The sequence below is a fragment of the Prenolepis imparis genome, unplaced genomic scaffold, assembly GCF_030444845.1.
Source record: "Prenolepis imparis isolate NDT839.2.m4 unplaced genomic scaffold, iyPreImpa1.0 SCAF_6, whole genome shotgun sequence".
NCBI lineage: Eukaryota > Metazoa > Arthropoda > Insecta > Hymenoptera > Formicidae > Prenolepis > Prenolepis imparis.
In genome coordinates this window covers 13,914,971-13,934,895 of record NW_028141164.1, presented here as the reverse complement: position 1 = coordinate 13,934,895, position 19,925 = coordinate 13,914,971, and the positions used below count along the sequence as shown (strand labels likewise).

Genomic DNA, 19,925 nt, shown 5'->3' with positions numbered 1-19,925 from the left:
TTTATTTTGTAAAACATTCATATACTAAAATACATTTTTGTAACACTGGAAAATAGGATATTGTGGAATATTTATATACGCTTAATGTGGGATATAGGTAAGTATAAATAAACTCTATTTTTTATTTTATGTACTTAAAAAAAATCAGAAATTATAATATTTGATTAATATTTATTTATCGCAAAGTATCTCTACAAACATAAAAAATATTTTCTTTGATATAACAGAAAGTTTCAAAGCTTAAAACTAAACTATTGTAGAAGAACAGTCTAATAAAATTTTTAACAAATATAAAAAATAAATTCTCGTGCAAGAAACTCAGTATGTATAAACAAAAATACTGCTATATTCGTTAAAGTTTACTTGCAAAAATCGCAAATATAAGAACCTTTTTCGAAATCTTCACATTCTTCATGAATCCAGCAAATGCATATAACTAACCTTACTCATTGTGTTCTTTTTATGATCATCAGAAAATTTGCCATTGCAGAATGTACAAGCAGCTTCTTTATCGGAGTTTTCTTTAATAACCATTTTGTCATCCGATAAAAATCGTGGACTAAAAGAGTACAGACAGATTCTGCATTTAATTTTCTTTTTTTATTTCTCTTAAAGTTAATTGTTTTATTTGAATTAATTACTGACTCAAATACGATTGGATATAATATATATCTACTTTATTACCTAAAATTCTATAAATGGAAAATGATTAGGGGTAATATTTCACTATACTGTCATACTATTATTATCCTACAATAACCTCCCACAAATAACCGCAATTTATGTTTAAACAAAAAAAAAACAAAAGAAAAAACTTTTCTTTTTCACTTAGGAATTGTTTAATAAAGTCATACATGTCTTGCCATAATAACAAGTAGATGAAACATACAAAAATAAAGTTAGAAAAACACGAAATTCTCACTTACATTAATATTCCAGTATGCACGTCGATTACATTTATCAATTTTTTGAGATTATAAATGTTTTGAGAATATTAAAATTTACTGTAAAGGAAATACCAATGAATAAATATATGAAATGCCTTGTTTCAATGATAGATGTCGCCTGAGTTCACAAAAAACAGTGATATTCTATATTAGCTGATCTATTCCATATAATCCTCGACTTTATTCTTTATTCATTGTTAATAATAAATGGTCGTATGTTTCTTGTTATGTGAATTTCCATTCGTTTGGCGTTATATGGTTTGGTGTTATGTTGGTGCAGCAATGTATATGGTTATACATATATGGTATACGAGGGTTGTCTGAAAAGTTTCCGACCTCAACATGAAGATGGCAGCACTCGTAAACAAAAGTTGGGGAATGTGTTTGCGCATGCTTTGAAAGGTACTCACCAAAATTTCAGCCATTTTGGACGCGCAGTTGTTGTTTGACAATCATTTGAGTGAGTCGATGTGAGTGTTTTTGTGAAAATGGAAAAAATCGAGTATCGAGCTGTCATTAAATATTTGTTTTTGAAAGGCAATACGCCTACGCAAATCAAAGACGAGTTGGACGCTGTGTACGGGGACTCTGCACCATCATTTACCACCGTGAAATTTTGGGCTGCTGAATTTAAACGTGGCCGTACCAGCTTGGGTGACGATGAACGTTCGGGACGTCCAAAAACTGCAACCATTGACGATAATATCGCTCAAGTTCACAAATGGTGCTAGACAACCGTCGAATTAAAGTTAGAGAGATAGCAGAGGCTATGAACATGTCCAAAGAACGTATTTGTCACATATTGAATCAAGATTTAGGCATGAGAAAGCTGTCCGCGCTTTGGGTGCCGCGTTTGCTCACTTTGGACCAAAAACGTGTTCGAATGAACATTTCCAACGCTCTGTTGGCGCAGTTTAGGCGCAATAAATCAGAGTTTTGGCGCCGATTAATTACTGTAGATGAAACTTGGATACACCATTATACTCCAGAAACAAAAACACAGTCAAAACAGTGCGAAGGGGGAATCGGCTCCAAAAAAAAGCAAAGGTTGTTCCTTCGGCTGGGAAAGTGATGGCAACTTTTTTCTGGGATAGTCATGGAGTTATCTTAATCGATTATCTTCAAAAAGGAAAAACCATTACAGGAGCATACTACGCATCAGTACTTGACAAGCTGAAGGCAGAAATTGCGGAAAAACGGCCACATTTACAGAAAAAAAAAATTTTGTTTCACCAAGACAATGCGCCGTCTCACACCTCAGCGGTTGCCATGGCGAAAATCCACGAATTACGGTTTGAACTGCTTGACCACCCTCCTTACTCACCAGATCTAGCCCCAAGCGACTTTTTTTTGTTCCCTAAGCTAAAAGTTGCGCTCGGAGGACAGAGATTTCCGTCGAATGAGGAGGCCATCACCTTCGTAAACAACTATTTTGCAGAGAAAGACGCCGAGTACTATTTGGACGGGTTGAAGAGATGGGAGCATCGCTGGGAGAAGTGTATAGACTTACAAGGAGATTATGTAGAAAAATAAAAATTAATTTGAAGAAAAAATGTCTTGTATCTTTGTTAGGTCGGAAACTTTTCAGACAACCCTCGTATGTATATATTATATATGCTTGTTGCAATTTTTTACGATGCAGTGCAGTAGTGTATATCATTGGTTTTAGTTTATTAGAAGAATGGATAAAGTATGTTAATAAGTGGCTCGAAAAATAGAAGATTTATGCGACTTAAGAAAAGTGTTCACGCGTAAGTAACATATATGTAACATAAATTAAAAATTAAATCGTTCAGGACTCAGATCTCGTATTTCATGCTCAGTTTATATGTCTATACGCTTTCTTTATGGTTTTCTTTGCTTGTGTGCTATAAAATAATGTACTTTTTTCTTAATGTAAAAATAAATCCTATTTTGTTTATATGTTTATAAATTAGGGAGAGAATATCTGATACTAATTTTTAGAAGATTTTCTTCTTAACAATAAGATAAGAGGATCTTTTTGGCTCCTATTTTAGGACAGGGTATTCTAAAAATAAGTGGAAAATTTTTATAAAATAAAAATAAAATTTTTTTAAATGTGTTAAATTCTATTTTATTTCTTCTTTTTTCTGAATAATCAAGTATATAATGCTGAAGATATCGCAGTTAATAGAAATTAGAAAAGTGAATGTTATTGAGGAAAATTGTGTGTAAATAATTCTTACGTTAGGTAGAGCCGATAATTGCTGCATTATCGATTGTTTTAGGAAAAACAAACATTTATCTAAAAAAATATATTCAAAAATAGAAAAAAATATAAATTTATTATTTTTTTACTTTATTATTACTTACAACTTATATTAGCTGCGTTATTTATTTTCTTCATTTACAAATTGTTCTCTACTTAAATTAAGGACGCGATTATCTAAGATTTCTGCATCAAAAGTTTTAATTGCGTAGAGGATTTGAAATAAATTCAATGAAAGAAGTCATCTTATCGAATCATATATATTTTTTTCCAAATATTACATATTGACATATATACAGTCATCATCATACTACAAAGGCGTGACTACATACTATAAATGTCATATAGAGAATAGGAGGGACGAACAATCATAATATTGTTCACGGATGTCATCTTTACTTGATCGTCCTGTTTGATGAGCCAACCATATTCTTGCCTGAGCAGAAATAATAGATCATTTCGAAAATCGCGATGTGAATATAGCTCGAATTATGCACATAATTTAACTTCTCTTCTCAAAGAAGATATTTAATCGATTTTATTCAAATGATATAATTTTTTTCCCTGTATAAGAACATTTGTTAGACTCTTAGATGTTAATTAAAATATGAATAATTGAAATGTTTTAATAAAAGTCTTTGAAATTAAAACGTACTTTTTTACAAAACAAATAATTTTTTAAATGACTCATTAAAAATGTATTTTAATGAGAGGCGTATTTTTCACGCAATAATCAGTTTTTATTAAAAAATAACACATTTTTTCTTCCTTTTGCAAGAATATTGAACAATACTACAATCGTTCGTTCGGATTTTTAAAGCGCTCAGCGCTTTTTTTCTACTCGTTCTTTAATATTTGACTATAAACATAAGAAAGAATCTATAGGATTAAACTGAGCTTGTGAAAATGATGTGTAATGCATGCATATGTATGTATGTATGTATGTATGTATGTATGCATATATATATGTATACATGTATATATGTATGCATGTATGTATGTGTATAGAATTACGGTATCCCTTAAGAACTACTTGTTCTAAAGGTAACGAGCGCTTTACAGTTTCCTCGACACACGTTTCTCCACTAATAGTAAGTACGTATAACACGGTAACCTCGGTCAAATCACAATCGTGGTGCTACGATTTATATATTTGTATATATTATTAAAAACACACATATATATATATGCGCTTTTGTATTTATATCTGATATAAAAATTAGAATTCTTTATACAAATTTCTTTATAATACGCACTTATACTTAAACTTAAACTTATACATATACTTTTTAATATCGTGCGCGCGTTGACTATATATAATTACAGAAAAGAGTGGAGTATGAACACTTATATGAGAAATTAGATCAACGGTTCCATATGAATTCGACATAGCGACGATCGAGATCGCAATAAGAGTTAAAATGATTACGACATACAAGTCAGACTCGAATCACACGCAATTAAAGTATAAAGATCTAAACTGGACTTAAGTTAAATGACATAAGATATTTTGACATCTCCGAGATGGCATCCAATTAGGCTGACTTTGGTCCACGTATCGCGAAATTTACTCACTCTTTGTTCTTTACATAATCTCTGCTTAATCCTAAGTAGCAGGTGCACGTCATTTTGACATTAAATGATATGCATTTGCTACCTGGAATGTAATATTAGTTTTTCAAGCAACTATTTCGCTGTCGAAATAATATCTGGAAGCCAACAAAATTCGAGCCAACATAAACAATTTTCTAACAAATCTCTGTGATACGAATACACATAATGTCAACAGTATATAATAGGGAGAGGCCCAAATAGACACAGTGTTATTGAACTTGTACCAAGTTGGCCTGATTTTGAGAATGAACTAATTTTGACAGTTGAGCTGAATTGTGCGAAGTTTGCTACATTATTGTGTGCTCAAAGATAAAAATAAAAAAATAAAAAATATGGTAAAAAAATTTTTTAAAAAACCGAATTTTCAGGTCAGTTCCCCACTTTTTTCAACTTTTCTCACTTGTGCTACATTGTGCTAAGTTATACTAATATCGTACCAACTTCGTGCAAGTTGCGATTGGACACGGGAAGGTCCCGTTAGTGCACATCCTCACACATTGACCAATGCCTAGGGTATAATCAGCACGATTGATTAATCAGAGAGTCTTATTGTTAGTGTTCAATTGGCCAATTAGCAATGTGGGCTATCGGATCCCTCTCATTGAACACAACCACTCATATTAACCGATGCCTAAGGTGACTACCACGATTGACCAATCAGAGAAAGTGTGTTGACGAATAAACAATGTGTCCAATTGGGCGCCACCTATATATATAATAAAATGCGCGATCGTGTGGTACAAACTAATTTTGTACACAAGAAATTTCGAGAACACTCGAAAACACTTCGATGCTCATTACACATTATTCGTGTCGCGCGATTGCAATTACTTTTACTCGACTTTGCCTAACTAAGATTGAGCCTCGCGCGAATTCTAATAACTATTACGTTCATTCATACGAGAAACGTTATAAACGCAGTGCGCCGTATGCGCTATTCTCTTATTATCTTGTTGTATATAAAATGTACGCTCTTATACATGTATGTGTGTGTCGTCGGAATATATATGATTCGCAATCGAAATAGGGTAACATAAAGCTCGCGTGCGCTGAGCGGAGAGCACCGCGCAGTTTCTTAATTTTAATAAAAAGTACGCTGCACTTTCTTCTTCCATCTTTCATCTCTGCTTATCAGCTATCGTAATTCGGTAGACACAGTATCGAAAAGTGTCGCAAATAATACGCAAGTAATCGCGTGAAATCACGCACAAACTGAAGTCATGAGATGCGTCCCTGACATGTAATTTCGCCGTTAGACACGACGAGAAAATAAACGACGTAAAATTCACGAGCTGATCCATAATTCTGAGAAAGATTTGCAAATGGATTTTTTTTTACGATTTTGCGTGACGGAAATTTATTTGCAAAATATTCAAAGTCAAAAAGTTATCTAGTATTTGTTATTATTACTTAATAATTTATATATTTTTCAAAAATATATTTATACATTTATGAATTTTTTAATATATAAGTATATATCTTGTTTCTAATTGTCAGAGTAGTATATGTTTAAAAAATTCATAAATGTATAAATATATTTTTGAAAAATATATAAATTATGTAATCTAATTTATCGTTCAAGATCCAGGTTTTGTGCCTCATATTCGGTCTATTATGAATTATGTCTATGTTTTCTTTGTCTGTGTGTAAAATAACGTACTTTTTTATTAATGTAAAAATAAATCCCATTGCATCTACATTTTTTTATAAATTAGGAATATTTGATACTAATCTTTAAGAGGGATTCCCCTTTTAAGGGAAGAGGATCCTTTTGGCGCCTATTTTAAAACAGAGTATTCTAAAAATGGTCGCGTTCAGAAGAACAAACCGTTTACAGCTTACAGTAGCAATCGAACGTGATTGGCTCTTACTTTTAAAATCAACAAGTCAACGTAAAGTATTGATAAGACGACAACTCAGCAGTTGTTCTGCTGAATGTGGCCAATAAGTGAAAAATTCTTAAAATAAGAATACAATTTTTTCAATGTGTCGATTAGACGCGCGTAATTTAAAAGGAAATTAGGATTAAGAGCGTATCTCTACGCGTCGGTGATCGCGAGATGCTGCGAGGAAACTGATTTCCAGATCAGACCTCGAGATTCTGATCGATAGGATCTTACATTTCTCTCTCTTCTCTCTATCTCTTTTTCTCTCTTAGGACGAGCCCGTCGACTTGTCCCCCCCCCCCTCTCTCTCTCTCTCTTACTCTTTCTCTTTCTCTCTTTTCCGCCTTTGCGCTCGATTGTCGAGACTCTCGCTCGGCGTGGCTCCTTTATTGCGTTTCACTTTCGCGATGAGCTTACCCATTCGATCGGGGCGTGGTAAAAGTGTAACGCAAGAGAGGTCCGATCCGAGGTGCGCGCGCGCGCGTGTGAAAGAGAAAAACAGAATCCCGCGCGCCATCAAGACTTCATCCGAGATCTGCATCGTGCGAGCTTAGTCACTGCGCAAGGCCATGTTACGAAACGCCAATAATAAGAGTAAAATGAGGAATTCGACACAAGGTTTATTGATGAGAGTGCGTTAAGCGCAGTGGAGAAGATGGAAAATACGAAGATGAGTATGAGTTTTGGAAACAGCATATAGAAATTTGTGAAGTGTCATTTTAAAAGAATAACTGAATATCTCTACAAATAGTAAATAGGCAAATATTTTTTTAATTTCACATGTATATGTAATTCAATTTTTGTAATTCAAGTTTATATTAAAAGAAATAAAAATTTAAGTATAAGAAATAATAACAAGAAATATAAATTATAAAAAATAATAATTTAAATACATAAATAAATATAAAAATATAAATATTTATAAAAATCAATTTAATTTAATAAACCATTTAAAAAATATATGCCTATTTTCCATTTTCTATATGAAATGGATTAGATTAGGTTAGGACACGCATTTTGTACATCTCTGCTTTCTATATAAGTCGGTACAAAAGTGAATTGCTTCGGGGAAGCGTTCCGTTAAAATGTTGCGGTTTACGAGTCATTGTCAGCTTTTATCGCACGCAAGGATCTATCTTTCCGTGCGTTTGCATCCTAGAAAGTGTGCGTTCTTTGCGCTCCTCGCGCGATAAAACGAAAAGGGCGTGGAAAACTCTTCGTCTTGAGCCATCTCTCGTTGTGCATCGTTCTCGTATATACCTAACTTAGACAGCACCTTGTTAACGATGTTACGAATCACTGAGCGGATTAATCAAGGTCGGACTTGCACCTGCGTAACCATTTCCGCGCGATCTTAGAAAGTGCCAATAAATTTGCACCCGATATCGTACCGGAAGCGACTATTTAATGATTTCACGGTAAGTGCACCCGCGATAGGAGAGATTATACTGTCATAATCGAAATGGGCGATATCGTCTTGAAATTAATTAAGTCTATTTATGACGGATTGTGAATAAAAGAGTTGTGATAAAAGATGAATACTGAACATATGGTACTCGATATATTAATGATATCGATGATAAAAAATTTTATTTTTATTTTAAATACAAATTTTTGATCTAGAATTGAAACAAAAAGAGAAATTTGTATATTTTTTTAGCAAGTTAAATTAAGTTAAATTAAGTAAAATACTCCTTCATTCTTTGCTGGAATTATTATAACAAATTCCATTTTTATATATCAGCAATTAAAAATTCTCAATAGAATAAAAAATAAAAATTTATTAGTTTTTTTGTTTACCGCTACCAATTTTCTCTCTTTTTAAATTTCTACCTGTAATTTTTTCAAATTTCTTAAAATTTCTCAGAGTAGATATAAAGTCTGTAAAGCGCGGCCACTAATCGTAAGATAAAGAATATACATATAGTATCTGTTCTTATTATATTAAAATTTGATTCTCTATCTCTATGAAGAATTCAAAATATTTAACTAAATTTTCAACTTTATTTGATTTATTCGGAGCTTCAACAAAAATATCAACAAAAATATGATTGAACCGAATATTTATCTAGGCAAAGTATTTTAAATTGTGAGATAGAAATTGAGAAAGCATTATGGGGGGAAATAAAAAAATCAAGTAGTCAACCTGCTGAAAACAAATAGGGTTTCTCATTTAGAATCGCATATCACATATATCTGATCTGAATCTTTTTAGATTCTCCAATCGAAATCCACGATTTTTTTAAGAAGATTCCCGTTAGAATCTGAATTTTCTTTTTATAAGAGTAGTATATAAATAGTATATATATTAATTTTATGCAGATTGTATTACAAAATTAGAATATCGCGATATCTGCAGATTTCTATTTCATCAACTTCCGCGTCATCTATATCTATAATATTTTTATCTCTATATATGACGACTTTATTTCTGAATGGATATCGCGTCGAAATGGATAAACGGTGTTTATATCAGATATACAGCGATTGTGTAATTAATTGAATTCACTCAAGATAACGCTTCTAGTCACTTGCGCTGTTTGTTTTCCGCCTCGGCAGAAATGTGTATTATTTGAAATAGATGCATTAAAAATGAAAATACAAAATATAAAAAATGTCTATTTTATATTTTGCATTTAAAATATAGTTTTTCAAAAACTATTTTACATTTCCATTTTAATGGTTTTTGTTATACCTATTTTCTATTTAAGATGCATTTTTCTTGCAAAAATTAATCGAGATATCAATAATATATATGTATGCATAATGCAATGATATTATGTTCTCATTTTAGCATCACTGAATCTAATTATGAAACCTTGTAGAAAGAAAGTGGGGAATTTTCTCTTTAAAAAACTTATTTTTCTGAAAGAACGTTTTACTTTTAAAGAACATTGCTATTAAAATGTCACTTTAAAAGAATAACTGAATGTCTGTATATAAACAATATACGCAATTATTTTTTATAATCAACATATGATAATGTTTAATGTGTATAAATCAATTTTTGATAATAGTAAGAAATATAAATAGTGATTTAGGAATCTAGATATTTCATGTATTTATTTATTTCAAAATGATTTACTGGTAATTGAGCTTTCAATTGTAATATTAATTCCCTTTTTGTTTACTAATTAATTAATGTGCACAAGAATAAATGATATATCATAGTATAATTTGTAGTTTGTTTTTAGATTGTTGTTATCCCCTTTAATATATAAATAATAAAAAAAGAATTTAAATATAAATAAATATAAAAATGTAAATATAGAAAAAAATGTATTTTTATTTAAAAAGAACCATTTTGAAAATGCATATTTTCCATTTCCTATTTTAAATGGATGTCTAAAAAGCATTTTGCATTTTCAATGGTTCCAATTATTTAACATTTTCTATTTCAAATGGATTTGGACACTCATTTTGCACATCTCTGGTCGGCGATATCTATAGAAAGCGCGGTGAACTCGCGCTTGAAGTCGGATCGGAGCCGGAAAGCGATTAGCCGGTTTTTTAAAAACTCGCCACAGTCGAGATTTTCAACCGCGTTTCATAGAGAATTCCGAGAAAACCGAGAGCACGCTAGTAATAGTGGTTTCGCGTGTCGCAGGATTATTTCAGAGACGAAAGTATAATCCCTGCAATTGTATAAATATTTCCGTTCGAGATGCCACTTTACAACTACTCAATAATCGGGGATAGATACAAGAAATTCGCACGAGAAAACGATCGCAACGTGCGATTTTCACCGGAAATTGTCGTATAAGCGGTGTTTCGCTCAAATAATTTCGAAATCATTCTAAATGAAAATAAGATAAAATACATGTAAATATATCTTTGATAAAGAAGATAGTTTCTGTTTTAAATTTATATATACTGTTATATATTTATGTACATTTTGCTTTGCTAATATAAATATGTAAAGAACATATCCATGTATAATAAAATCATTATTATAATAAAATAAAAATATAATTTGATGATGTAAAATTAAAAAAATAAAAATAGATAAAATAAATAACAACCCAAATATTTGAAATAAATATCTCTATAAATCATTAATAAAATTGTGTAATATTGTGTAAAATTGTGTAAACAACAACAAATATTTTTTCAAATTATGTACGATTTTTATAATAAAATATTAAAACGAGATAACATTAATATAAATTTTAATTATTGATTTTATATTTCTAAATCAGTTCAATTTTTTAATATACAATTATAAAATTTTACGATTATTATTTGCAACATACATTATTACTAACAATAAGTATTTACATTCTCAAGTATAAACAATTATTTATTTATTCAATTCTTTACTCAATCTTTTTGTTTATGAATTATTCTGATTCACAGACATATATATTTGCGTTCCTTTTGAGTTACTTTAATCGAATCTTCCATAAACTCAGAAATTCAATATTTTATAAGAAAATATATGCTTCATATTTGTGAATTTTTTGTATTATAACTATAGAGAAATATGATGTTCGTAGTGAAACGGAAAAAATTAACGTAATTACAGTTATTTAAACTTGTTACAAACGTTTCAAATTAGGAATAAGCACGTTCACGTCGTTTTTTCCATATTATACGAAGGAACACTAAAGAAAATATATGGAATAAGATATAAAAGAATAAATACTGTCAATATAGATTAGAAGATATACTTAAGTAAAAAACAGAAAAAAGCAAAATCGAGATGCGAGTGCTCGCGAATTAATAACAAACACCACGCAACGATGATCCTAAGGCGTCGAAATACATCCATCCACCGCTACTTAAGTCATAAACCTGCTAATTTAGCACTATAATTTCGCGGAATTTGCATACGCCTGTATCAATTCTCCACAGCAAGATTCTCGCGTATTCAATGATCTATATGTATATTATATGAAGTCCTGAAGCATGTAAAATATTTTCCCCCCACTTGCGTGCTTCTCCACCATATATGCGTGCTGATGGTTCAATTATATATGACCTATTTTACAACCGTCAGTACTGCTTTGTATATCGTTGACGTCATGATGAATACGTTTTTTCGCACCTTGTTCTTCATCTCGTCTTCAATCGCTTTGGTGAGTCCCCTCTTTATTCATCTTTCACTCAATTTCCCATCGAAAAATTTTACATCATTTCCTTCAACTTTCACGATTGTTAATCTCTGATTACTCTCGTCATCTCTTAACGGATGTGGGATTTATAGAAGACTTACCAAAGACGTAAGACGAAGATGTGTGAATCAAGACACATGAATTTTTCGTTCAAATTAAATAAAGAAGATCTCAAAAAACAAGTTTGTTGCGTCTAATTTCTGGGTCTGACCCTTTCCTACCTGAATTTGTATATAAAATATTTGTACGCACGAAAGATCTTGCCTACATATTCTCTTTATAATACTTTGGATATATAAAATGTATCCTTATAAACATATGGGATCCTAATAAAATTCCGAGATTTACTTCACATGAAGCAATTAGAGTAAAGGAACAAATTTGTAATCATTCCCTTACTCTCCTTGACTCTTCTTAAGCGCCCTTGACCTTTGCATTACGTTCCCGCTACCGCAAGTCGACTTGTTCGGGTTAATCTTAGGGGTCAATAGAGATCCCTTTGAGGGAATTTGCACCTACGATGCCAGAACCAAATATATGCTCGCTAGAAAGTGCCGATAAATTTGCGTCTGACTTAAGGAGCGGAAGACGATTACATCGTTTCGCGTTAAGGTCTTCAATGATCGTCCGCAGGAAACGGAGAGAGGGGGGAGGGATATATCATCATCCGCGCGTGTGGGGATTGCCCGTTCACCCAGGCACTTCTCTCGTTTATATACTCGCCTCTTCTTCTTCTTGCCGATCATCACCGGCAGGAAGCACGCGGCTTTTCCACGCTGCAGATATTCTATGTCGGTTTCGATCGAGACACCGCTTTCTTCATCGCAAACGGTTTCCGCGCAGGGAGATCCCCTTCGATGGGAACCTCGTGAGATTTCGCACCGTTCGTTCGGAGTGATATTACCTATTCGCTGTAGTTTTTGCTCGGATATCATTTCCGGGCGCGTTCTGGAAACGGAGTTTCTATGAACGTCCATCGAATAGAACAGATTGTGTATATTCCGTGAAATAAATGCGAACAAAAGAAGAAAAAATGTGATCAGATATTACACGCGGGGAAGAATGTTATTTCCGGCTTCTCTTCAATTTAATAAATGTGTTTGATAGATTTTTGCTGAGAAAAAGAATGTTACAAATTACGATGTGCTATGATTAGTAGTATTAGAGTATCAATGTTTTAAAATTTTAATTTTTTTTTATATTGAAATTTCGAAATTTTTGGCAAGAGATTTTTCATCAATTTTTTAATATAAAACAAATCTAATTTTAATTTAATCAGAAATGGGTTTAGGTTAGAATAGGAAATGGGATTAGGTTAGAATTTTTTCGGGGTGGGTTTAGGTTAGAATGAGAAATGGGATTAGTTAGAATTTTTTTGGGGTGGAGATGCAGGGGGAGAAGCTTCTCCCTCGTTCACGTTTTCACTTTATAATACACACATCCATACTACTAAATTATTTCACTAAATATATTCTTTCTTAAATGTACATATAGCACCATTAATTATTATGGCAAAAGTATTGCTGTTATTACTATTTTTAAAAATTAATATCTCGAAAATTATGGATTGTAGCACATTGTGACCTGCGACATTCTTCTTCTGATGAAAATAACCTAAAATAACCTAACCTAACCTAACCTAACCTAACCTCAGGGGTCGGGAGCGGAAATAACATTCCCACTACCATTACGCGTCTGATATATCTTCTCCCGTAATTTTCTTTCAGGATTAATATGCAATTAGGGAAACGAGCGCGTTAAATAACGCGAAAATTAATATCGATAAATCTCGTCGTTCGTATTCTTTTATTTTAATTTCCGAGCGACAGGATTAATTCAAAAGGCCGCATGAGAGCCTGCGATACGGGATACTGATTACGATCTAGAGTATCATGAAGTTAAGTTTACGATGTAGATCTCGTGGACAATTTCGCGTTATTTAATAATAATTAATTCTCTCTTTTTTTAATGTGCTTCGGCTTGATAGAGAAATATAATATCGCGACTTCTCCTCCTTTTGAGATTTTATGTCGAGAGAAAAAGCTTCCTTTAGAGCTCTTTTTCGTTTTTTCAAAAACAGTAACGTTTCGCAATTATATACATATAATTATTGATTATTATTGATCTTTTATAATTTAACAAGTTTTAACTATATTTTGTAATTTGACTAATTCGGGTTTAAATAAACCTATATATGCGTTTATGAAAGTTCCATTAATTTTTTATGAACCTGTATTATTCTAAATATTCCAACAAGTCAAAGAAAGTTGTGCTCATCCGGATTTCATTTTGCGGCGATATATCTGCGATATTATTATTGCTTCCCCGATTGGAAACTTAATGATTTGAGATACGCAGAGAGTGCGACGAACTCTCTTTCCGTGCTCTTTCCTACAATTCCGTTTTCCTACCTCGCGGCAAGATCCGCCCATTTGATATTTATAAATGCTATTTTATTATCGGCCTTCTCGGCAAAATTATCGGGGATCTGATGATTCGCGCTTCGCGGATTACGTTTGTAGACTCGATTACTCGAATACTGAAATTTACTTTCAAGTTATAAAATCGAACGGTGCTTTTTGCAGGCCTTTTTCTAGTATTAATTTTTTCGTCCGTCAAAATCTCTCAATCTCTTTGGTGTGCGACCACTTTGATATCCATAAATCGAAATATCCGTAATCACATTGTCACTGAATGGTTCTATTTGAACCACTGAATGGTTATTAGAAGAATGGATGAAGTGTGTGTTAATAAATGGTTTGAAAAAAAAGACCTGAATGACTTAAGAAAAGTGTTCACGAGTAAGTAATGTGTAATCTAATTTTTAATATATAACCTAATTGTTAACATAATTTAATCGTTTAGAAGATCCTAGATCTCGTGTTTCATGTTTGGTCTATATGTACTATATCTATGCTTTTTTATGGTTTTTCTTTGCGTGTATGCTGTAAAATAATGTATTTTTTGTTGTGTAGTTGTTTAATGTAAAAATAGATTTTTTAAAATCTACATTTTTATAAAATAGGAATATCTCATATTAATCTTAGGGGATTCCCCTTTTAAGATAAGAGAAGGCCTTGTGGCACCTATTTAAAAATTTTTAAGAGTATTTTAAAAATAAATGGGAAATTCTTGAAATGAGAATACAATTTTTTCAGTGTAGTCTCGCACGCACTTATATATTTCGGATAAAATCGCCGTATTACAAAGTACGGACTTTTGTAACTTTGAACTACAGAATCTTGTCGCGCGGGAGGAATGCATCGTGAAAGGTGGAAAAGTGTAGGGACGATCGAAAGGATTGCAAGCGGCCTTAATTACAGCGCCGGCGCTTTTTTTCCCGCGCTATCCTTTCTTCTTTGCAAATTAGTCATGGCATTATGCCGTCGTAATTTAACGGGCGTGGTTTAACGTGGATTAAGAACAATGTCGTTTTTTCCTTTGGAATTCCCTTGCCATTTGCGAATAATACTGACCAGCTGACATAATTCACATTTTTGTCAGATATCAGTGCAAGATTAATAATAAGATAATATCATGGCAATTTGTATAAAATAGTAATTAATTCGTGTGCAATATGATTCTTGATAAATAAATAGAGAAAGAGAGAGAAAGAGAGGGAGAGATTGCAAGAGAGTATATAAACGAAATGATTTTAGATATGTCATTCCGTTGGGACGATTCTATAATTTGGCAGAATCATGCAGCGACAAATAAAAAATGCTCCTTAATTAATAATAATTAATATTAAACTTGAAAAATAGAGAGAAGAAAATATGATTATACAGAAAAAAGTGAGATGTCAATTAACAATAATTTCTAATATAAAATATAATGCATATAAAAAATTCAAGATGTAATAATTTGTAAGAAATTTAAGTACCAAATTTTATGAATCAAAAATATATTCATACTTTTCCTCTTCTAATTGGAAATTCATTAGATATTTTCTCTATATTTTTCATCTTCACAAACTGCTTTGCTAGGGATTACTTCACCTATCTCTCTATGTGACTTCTGACTCGCTCAAACACGCGTTTAAGTCTAAAATTACTTATAGTACGATATTATTTAGTGTAATTTTAATTATTCATTTATCTAACTTTAAGGCTTTTTATTAAGGCTCTTTATATCGATCCGCATGTTGAACTGTATATTCTTTAGGATCGAGGACTATAATTAGGCAACTATAGTCCTACAAGTTAGGCACATGTTTTTTAAGGCACCACATTCTAATTTTTCTTTTAGCAGAATGTAAATCTATACGGTCTGGCTATAAAGTTTTAGGATTAATTTTATAAAACATGCCTAAACAGCACCACTTAATTTTCGCCACTTGAAATCTCTTGTACTAATCTTCAACTACGCTTCTAAGTGTTATCAATATATTGATTTAGTGCAGTTCATGTTCGAACCTGTTTTATATGACGTATTTGTTTTATCTCGTCATGGAAGTGTCTATTACGCAACGGTATCCGATCATGTTTTTTCTGTGTAAAATTGGGTAAAACTGTTACAGAAACAAATAAAATGATAAAAAAGGCGTATGGCGTTGCTTCTCTAAATTGTTCAAACGTTTTTCGTTGGCATGCTTGATTTTGTGAGAGCAGAGAGAAAGTCGGAAATAATGAAAAAAAGGTCTGACTATGCTTTATCATCGCTCTTCCTTTCTTGATTTGATTCTAGCTATTTTCTTTTCTCCTAACTTAAATTAAAATTAAAAGAAAGCTGATTTGACTAATGTGAAGCAGATTCAAAGCAACGTTTTACAAGACAAACAGAGTCCCAGTTCCGGACTTCCAGAACGCCTTATACAAGCTGGAGGAGCGCGCCAAGTTCTGTGTGAAGTTAGAAGGAATATATGTATATTGAAAAATAAATGATGATATTATATATAAAAGTATGACTTTTTTATATTTAGTAGAGGTAGTCCTAAAACTTTATAGCCAGACCATGTATGTCCAAATTTTTCAACTGTACTTAAAAAATTTATAATTATCAAAACCTATTATCATAGAAAACTGATGTGTTTACCATTTTGAGCAAAAGATTCATCGCCAATTTTTCAAATAAAGATTTACCTTCATGAACAGATCGCTCTCTTGTTTCTCTTCCAATTCCATCTTCGTATCACTCGGCTCGCAAGAATTTTTATGTAGAATGATTTATTTTGCGTACTGCAGTTTTGAATTAATCTAGAGAAATTTCACCGCGAAGATGTAGCAGTTCCTAGTGGAAACAAATGACTGGAAGTTTAACTTTTCCGGAAACTTTTGCTCTTCTGACTTTCCCCAAGTTTTTCGCTATTCCAACGGCTCAAATTTTTTCTTGTTCTTGAACTTGTAACCGCGAATCGACACATCTCTTAACTGTGACCTAGTCGCAGTTGGTAACGGTTAACGTGATCACCAGGACTCAGGTATTATTGCCGGGTGAGAGTGGCGGCGAGTTTGCCTCCCTCTGTTCCTCTTGTACACTCTCTGGCCTGCTGGCCGTGCTACTAGACCTCGAACTGAGGTTGTCCCGGTCGCTGAAGTATGATGAATCACCCCGTTTTTCCTCCAGCTGGAGTTGCTGCTTGTCGTTCCTGAAGTCTTCGGTGGCGTGGCCCAGTAGACCGGAGATGTACGGTATGGCCTGTCGTTGCGAGGTGATCTTTCCCATGAAATTGCGGATCTCCTCGAAGTAGGAATCGTCGGCCCTGGGAAGCTGACCGTGGTACCTCGATCTGACATCGTCCAGTATTGTAGGCCCATCCGCATCGTGCTTCTTCAGATGCCGGTCCAGATTGGTCTGCTGGCCGAAGCATCTCTCGCAGAGCGGACACTTGAAAGGTTTCTCCTTGTTGTGAATATTCCTGACGTGACGCTGGAGATTGCTCGAGATGCTGAAACTCCTCTCGCAGTATTTACACTTGTATGGCTGTTCGCCCGTGTGCGTTCTCAAGTGTCTCGTTAAATTCGCCGACCTCGGGAAGACTTTGCCGCAAAATTTGCATTGATATCTGTCTTTGCCCTTTTGACCGGTTTGCATGATCGAATAAGGTGGCAGACTTGAGCTTTGCTGTTGCGGTTGTTGCTGCTGCTGTTGATGCTGCTGTTGTTGCTGCTGCTGCGTGGTATGACTCTGTTGTTGATGCTGCTGCTGATGATGTTGACCGCCAATAGGACTGACAGTTCTTGCCGTAGGTTGCGAAGAGGGGGTGGTGGACGACGAGAATCTGTTGGATGGCAGAGGTACCATCGTAGGCAACGCTCTGACCTGGATCTTTGGCAGATCGGGCACTGGCGAGCTGTGATGATGCGACCTGTACATCGCTTCCAGGACCAGCGGGTGTACCGCATGATGCTGGGGGAAGAGCACCGTGTGATAGGGCAGACCGCTGCTCAGACTGTTCTGATTTAACACCTCGATCTCATTCTGATTCTCGTCTCTGAGTCGTTCCTTTTTGTGATCGACGCGGAGATCGAGCGGCTCGCAGTCGAGATCGTCCTGATGATGCGGTTGGGGTGGTCTGGCGGCGGGACTCATATGTGGCTGTTGCTGATTCGTCGGGCTCGATAGGCCATGGCCGTGACCATGACTGAGGTCGTACGGCAATTCCTCGACTTCCGGCACGCGGACGCTCAGGGGATAAATACTGGCTTGCTTTGGGCTTATATGGCCCGGCATCTTTCGTGGACTCGAGTCTTTTTCCCGCATGGCTGGAGGATACTTCGGGTCGTGCAGCAACGGGGGCAGGATGATGCTACCGAGGTATCCACTCATCACACTGCCTCTGTCACTCGGTCTTGCTCCTGCTCTTCGCTAGGGATGATCTGGAACATAGAATATTACGCATTTATGATTAACAAAGTTTCGAGGAAATTTTATCTTAGATTATGGTAATGCATTCTATGCATATCTAAAAAAGAAAAAAATAGAATGAAATAGAAAGATAAAGTTTACAAGATATTTTATGATATTCATTTTGATACAATTTTGACAAAAAATATGAAATATCTCGTAATATACTTATTTTTCGATACCCTTATCTTAATAATTTCTTGCATAGAATAATTAGAAAAATCAACTGATGTAAGAAAAACATACAGCTTTTTAAAAACGATGTATGCAGTTGCACATTGCAAATTTTTTTTAATCACAAGGGTATGTATTTCTTATACTAATTGATTTATCTCGTTATTCTATGCAGAAAATTATTAAAGTAAGATTATCAAAAAATATATAGAGTATATTATGAGATATTATATATTTTTTATCAAAATATGTCAGAATGAAACATAAAACATCTTGTAAACCATTCATTTTTCGACTATTCCACTCTAACAATTTTTTATGCCCAATATTACGAGGAATCGATTTATATAAAAAAATTATGATGGCTCTTTTTAGAAAAGTATTAATTTCAAAATCTCAAAAATGCCTCTACCTGAAATAAAACTATGCTTACGACAAAACATCCCCCTTGAAATCCTACAACTTTTGTTTGAAACATTTTTCAATAGAAGCTTTTTAAAAAAAATAGTAATTATTTAAAATGAGACAGCCTGTATATACAGAATGTGTTTTGTAACGTTGGTTGATACCACCGGGAACATAATGATTTTCTATAATAAAGTAAATTGAAAATATATAGAATAAAATTTGTTCATATAAGATTTTATTTACGATGAAATTAACTTTAAGATTTAAAAAATTAATAACATATCTACTATTTTAAATTTAAATAATTTCTAATGTTTGCGTATCATATCTTCTTGACAACATCTATTAATACATAAATATTAAAATATAAGATTCTATCAAAATTTAAAATAATTTAAATTATAACGAAAAATATTGTGTATATAAAGTATCTGAATATATTCAATTTTTTAAATAAAGAAACTATTGTACCTTTTTATACATATGTGAATAATCACTGTCGAAATAAATTCGATAATGTATAAGGTTATTAAGGTATTATTTAAAAAAATGTAATATGTTACATCAATATTTATATTTGTATAGTTAATTCTATTGAAAACAAAGTTTTTATTTGTACTCTTGTTTATTATATATAAATTTAGTACGAATCATATTGCAATTATACATATTATATTTCGATTCGAATGTATATGTACTTTGCCAT

The 19,925-nt window shown here is 33.0% G+C and overlaps 1 protein-coding gene across 2 annotated transcripts in view; it reads right to left on the bottom strand.

Annotated features, from left to right (window-relative positions):
- LOC145937245 (uncharacterized) overlaps positions 1–19,925 on the bottom strand; it is a 56,155-nt gene that overhangs the window by 5,942 nt on the left and 30,288 nt on the right. The window contains exon 2 of one of the 2 annotated variants that reach the window (XR_014425525.1): positions 16,873–18,609. Coding sequence is in view for 1 of the 2 variants with exons in the window: in XM_083040182.1 (XP_082896308.1) it covers positions 17,207–18,559 (1,353 nt within the window). In the remaining variant the exon portion in view is untranslated. Of the gene's footprint in view, positions 1–11,097; positions 18,610–19,925 lie in introns of those variants that run through there. The other variant, XM_083040182.1, reaches the window with a different exon arrangement.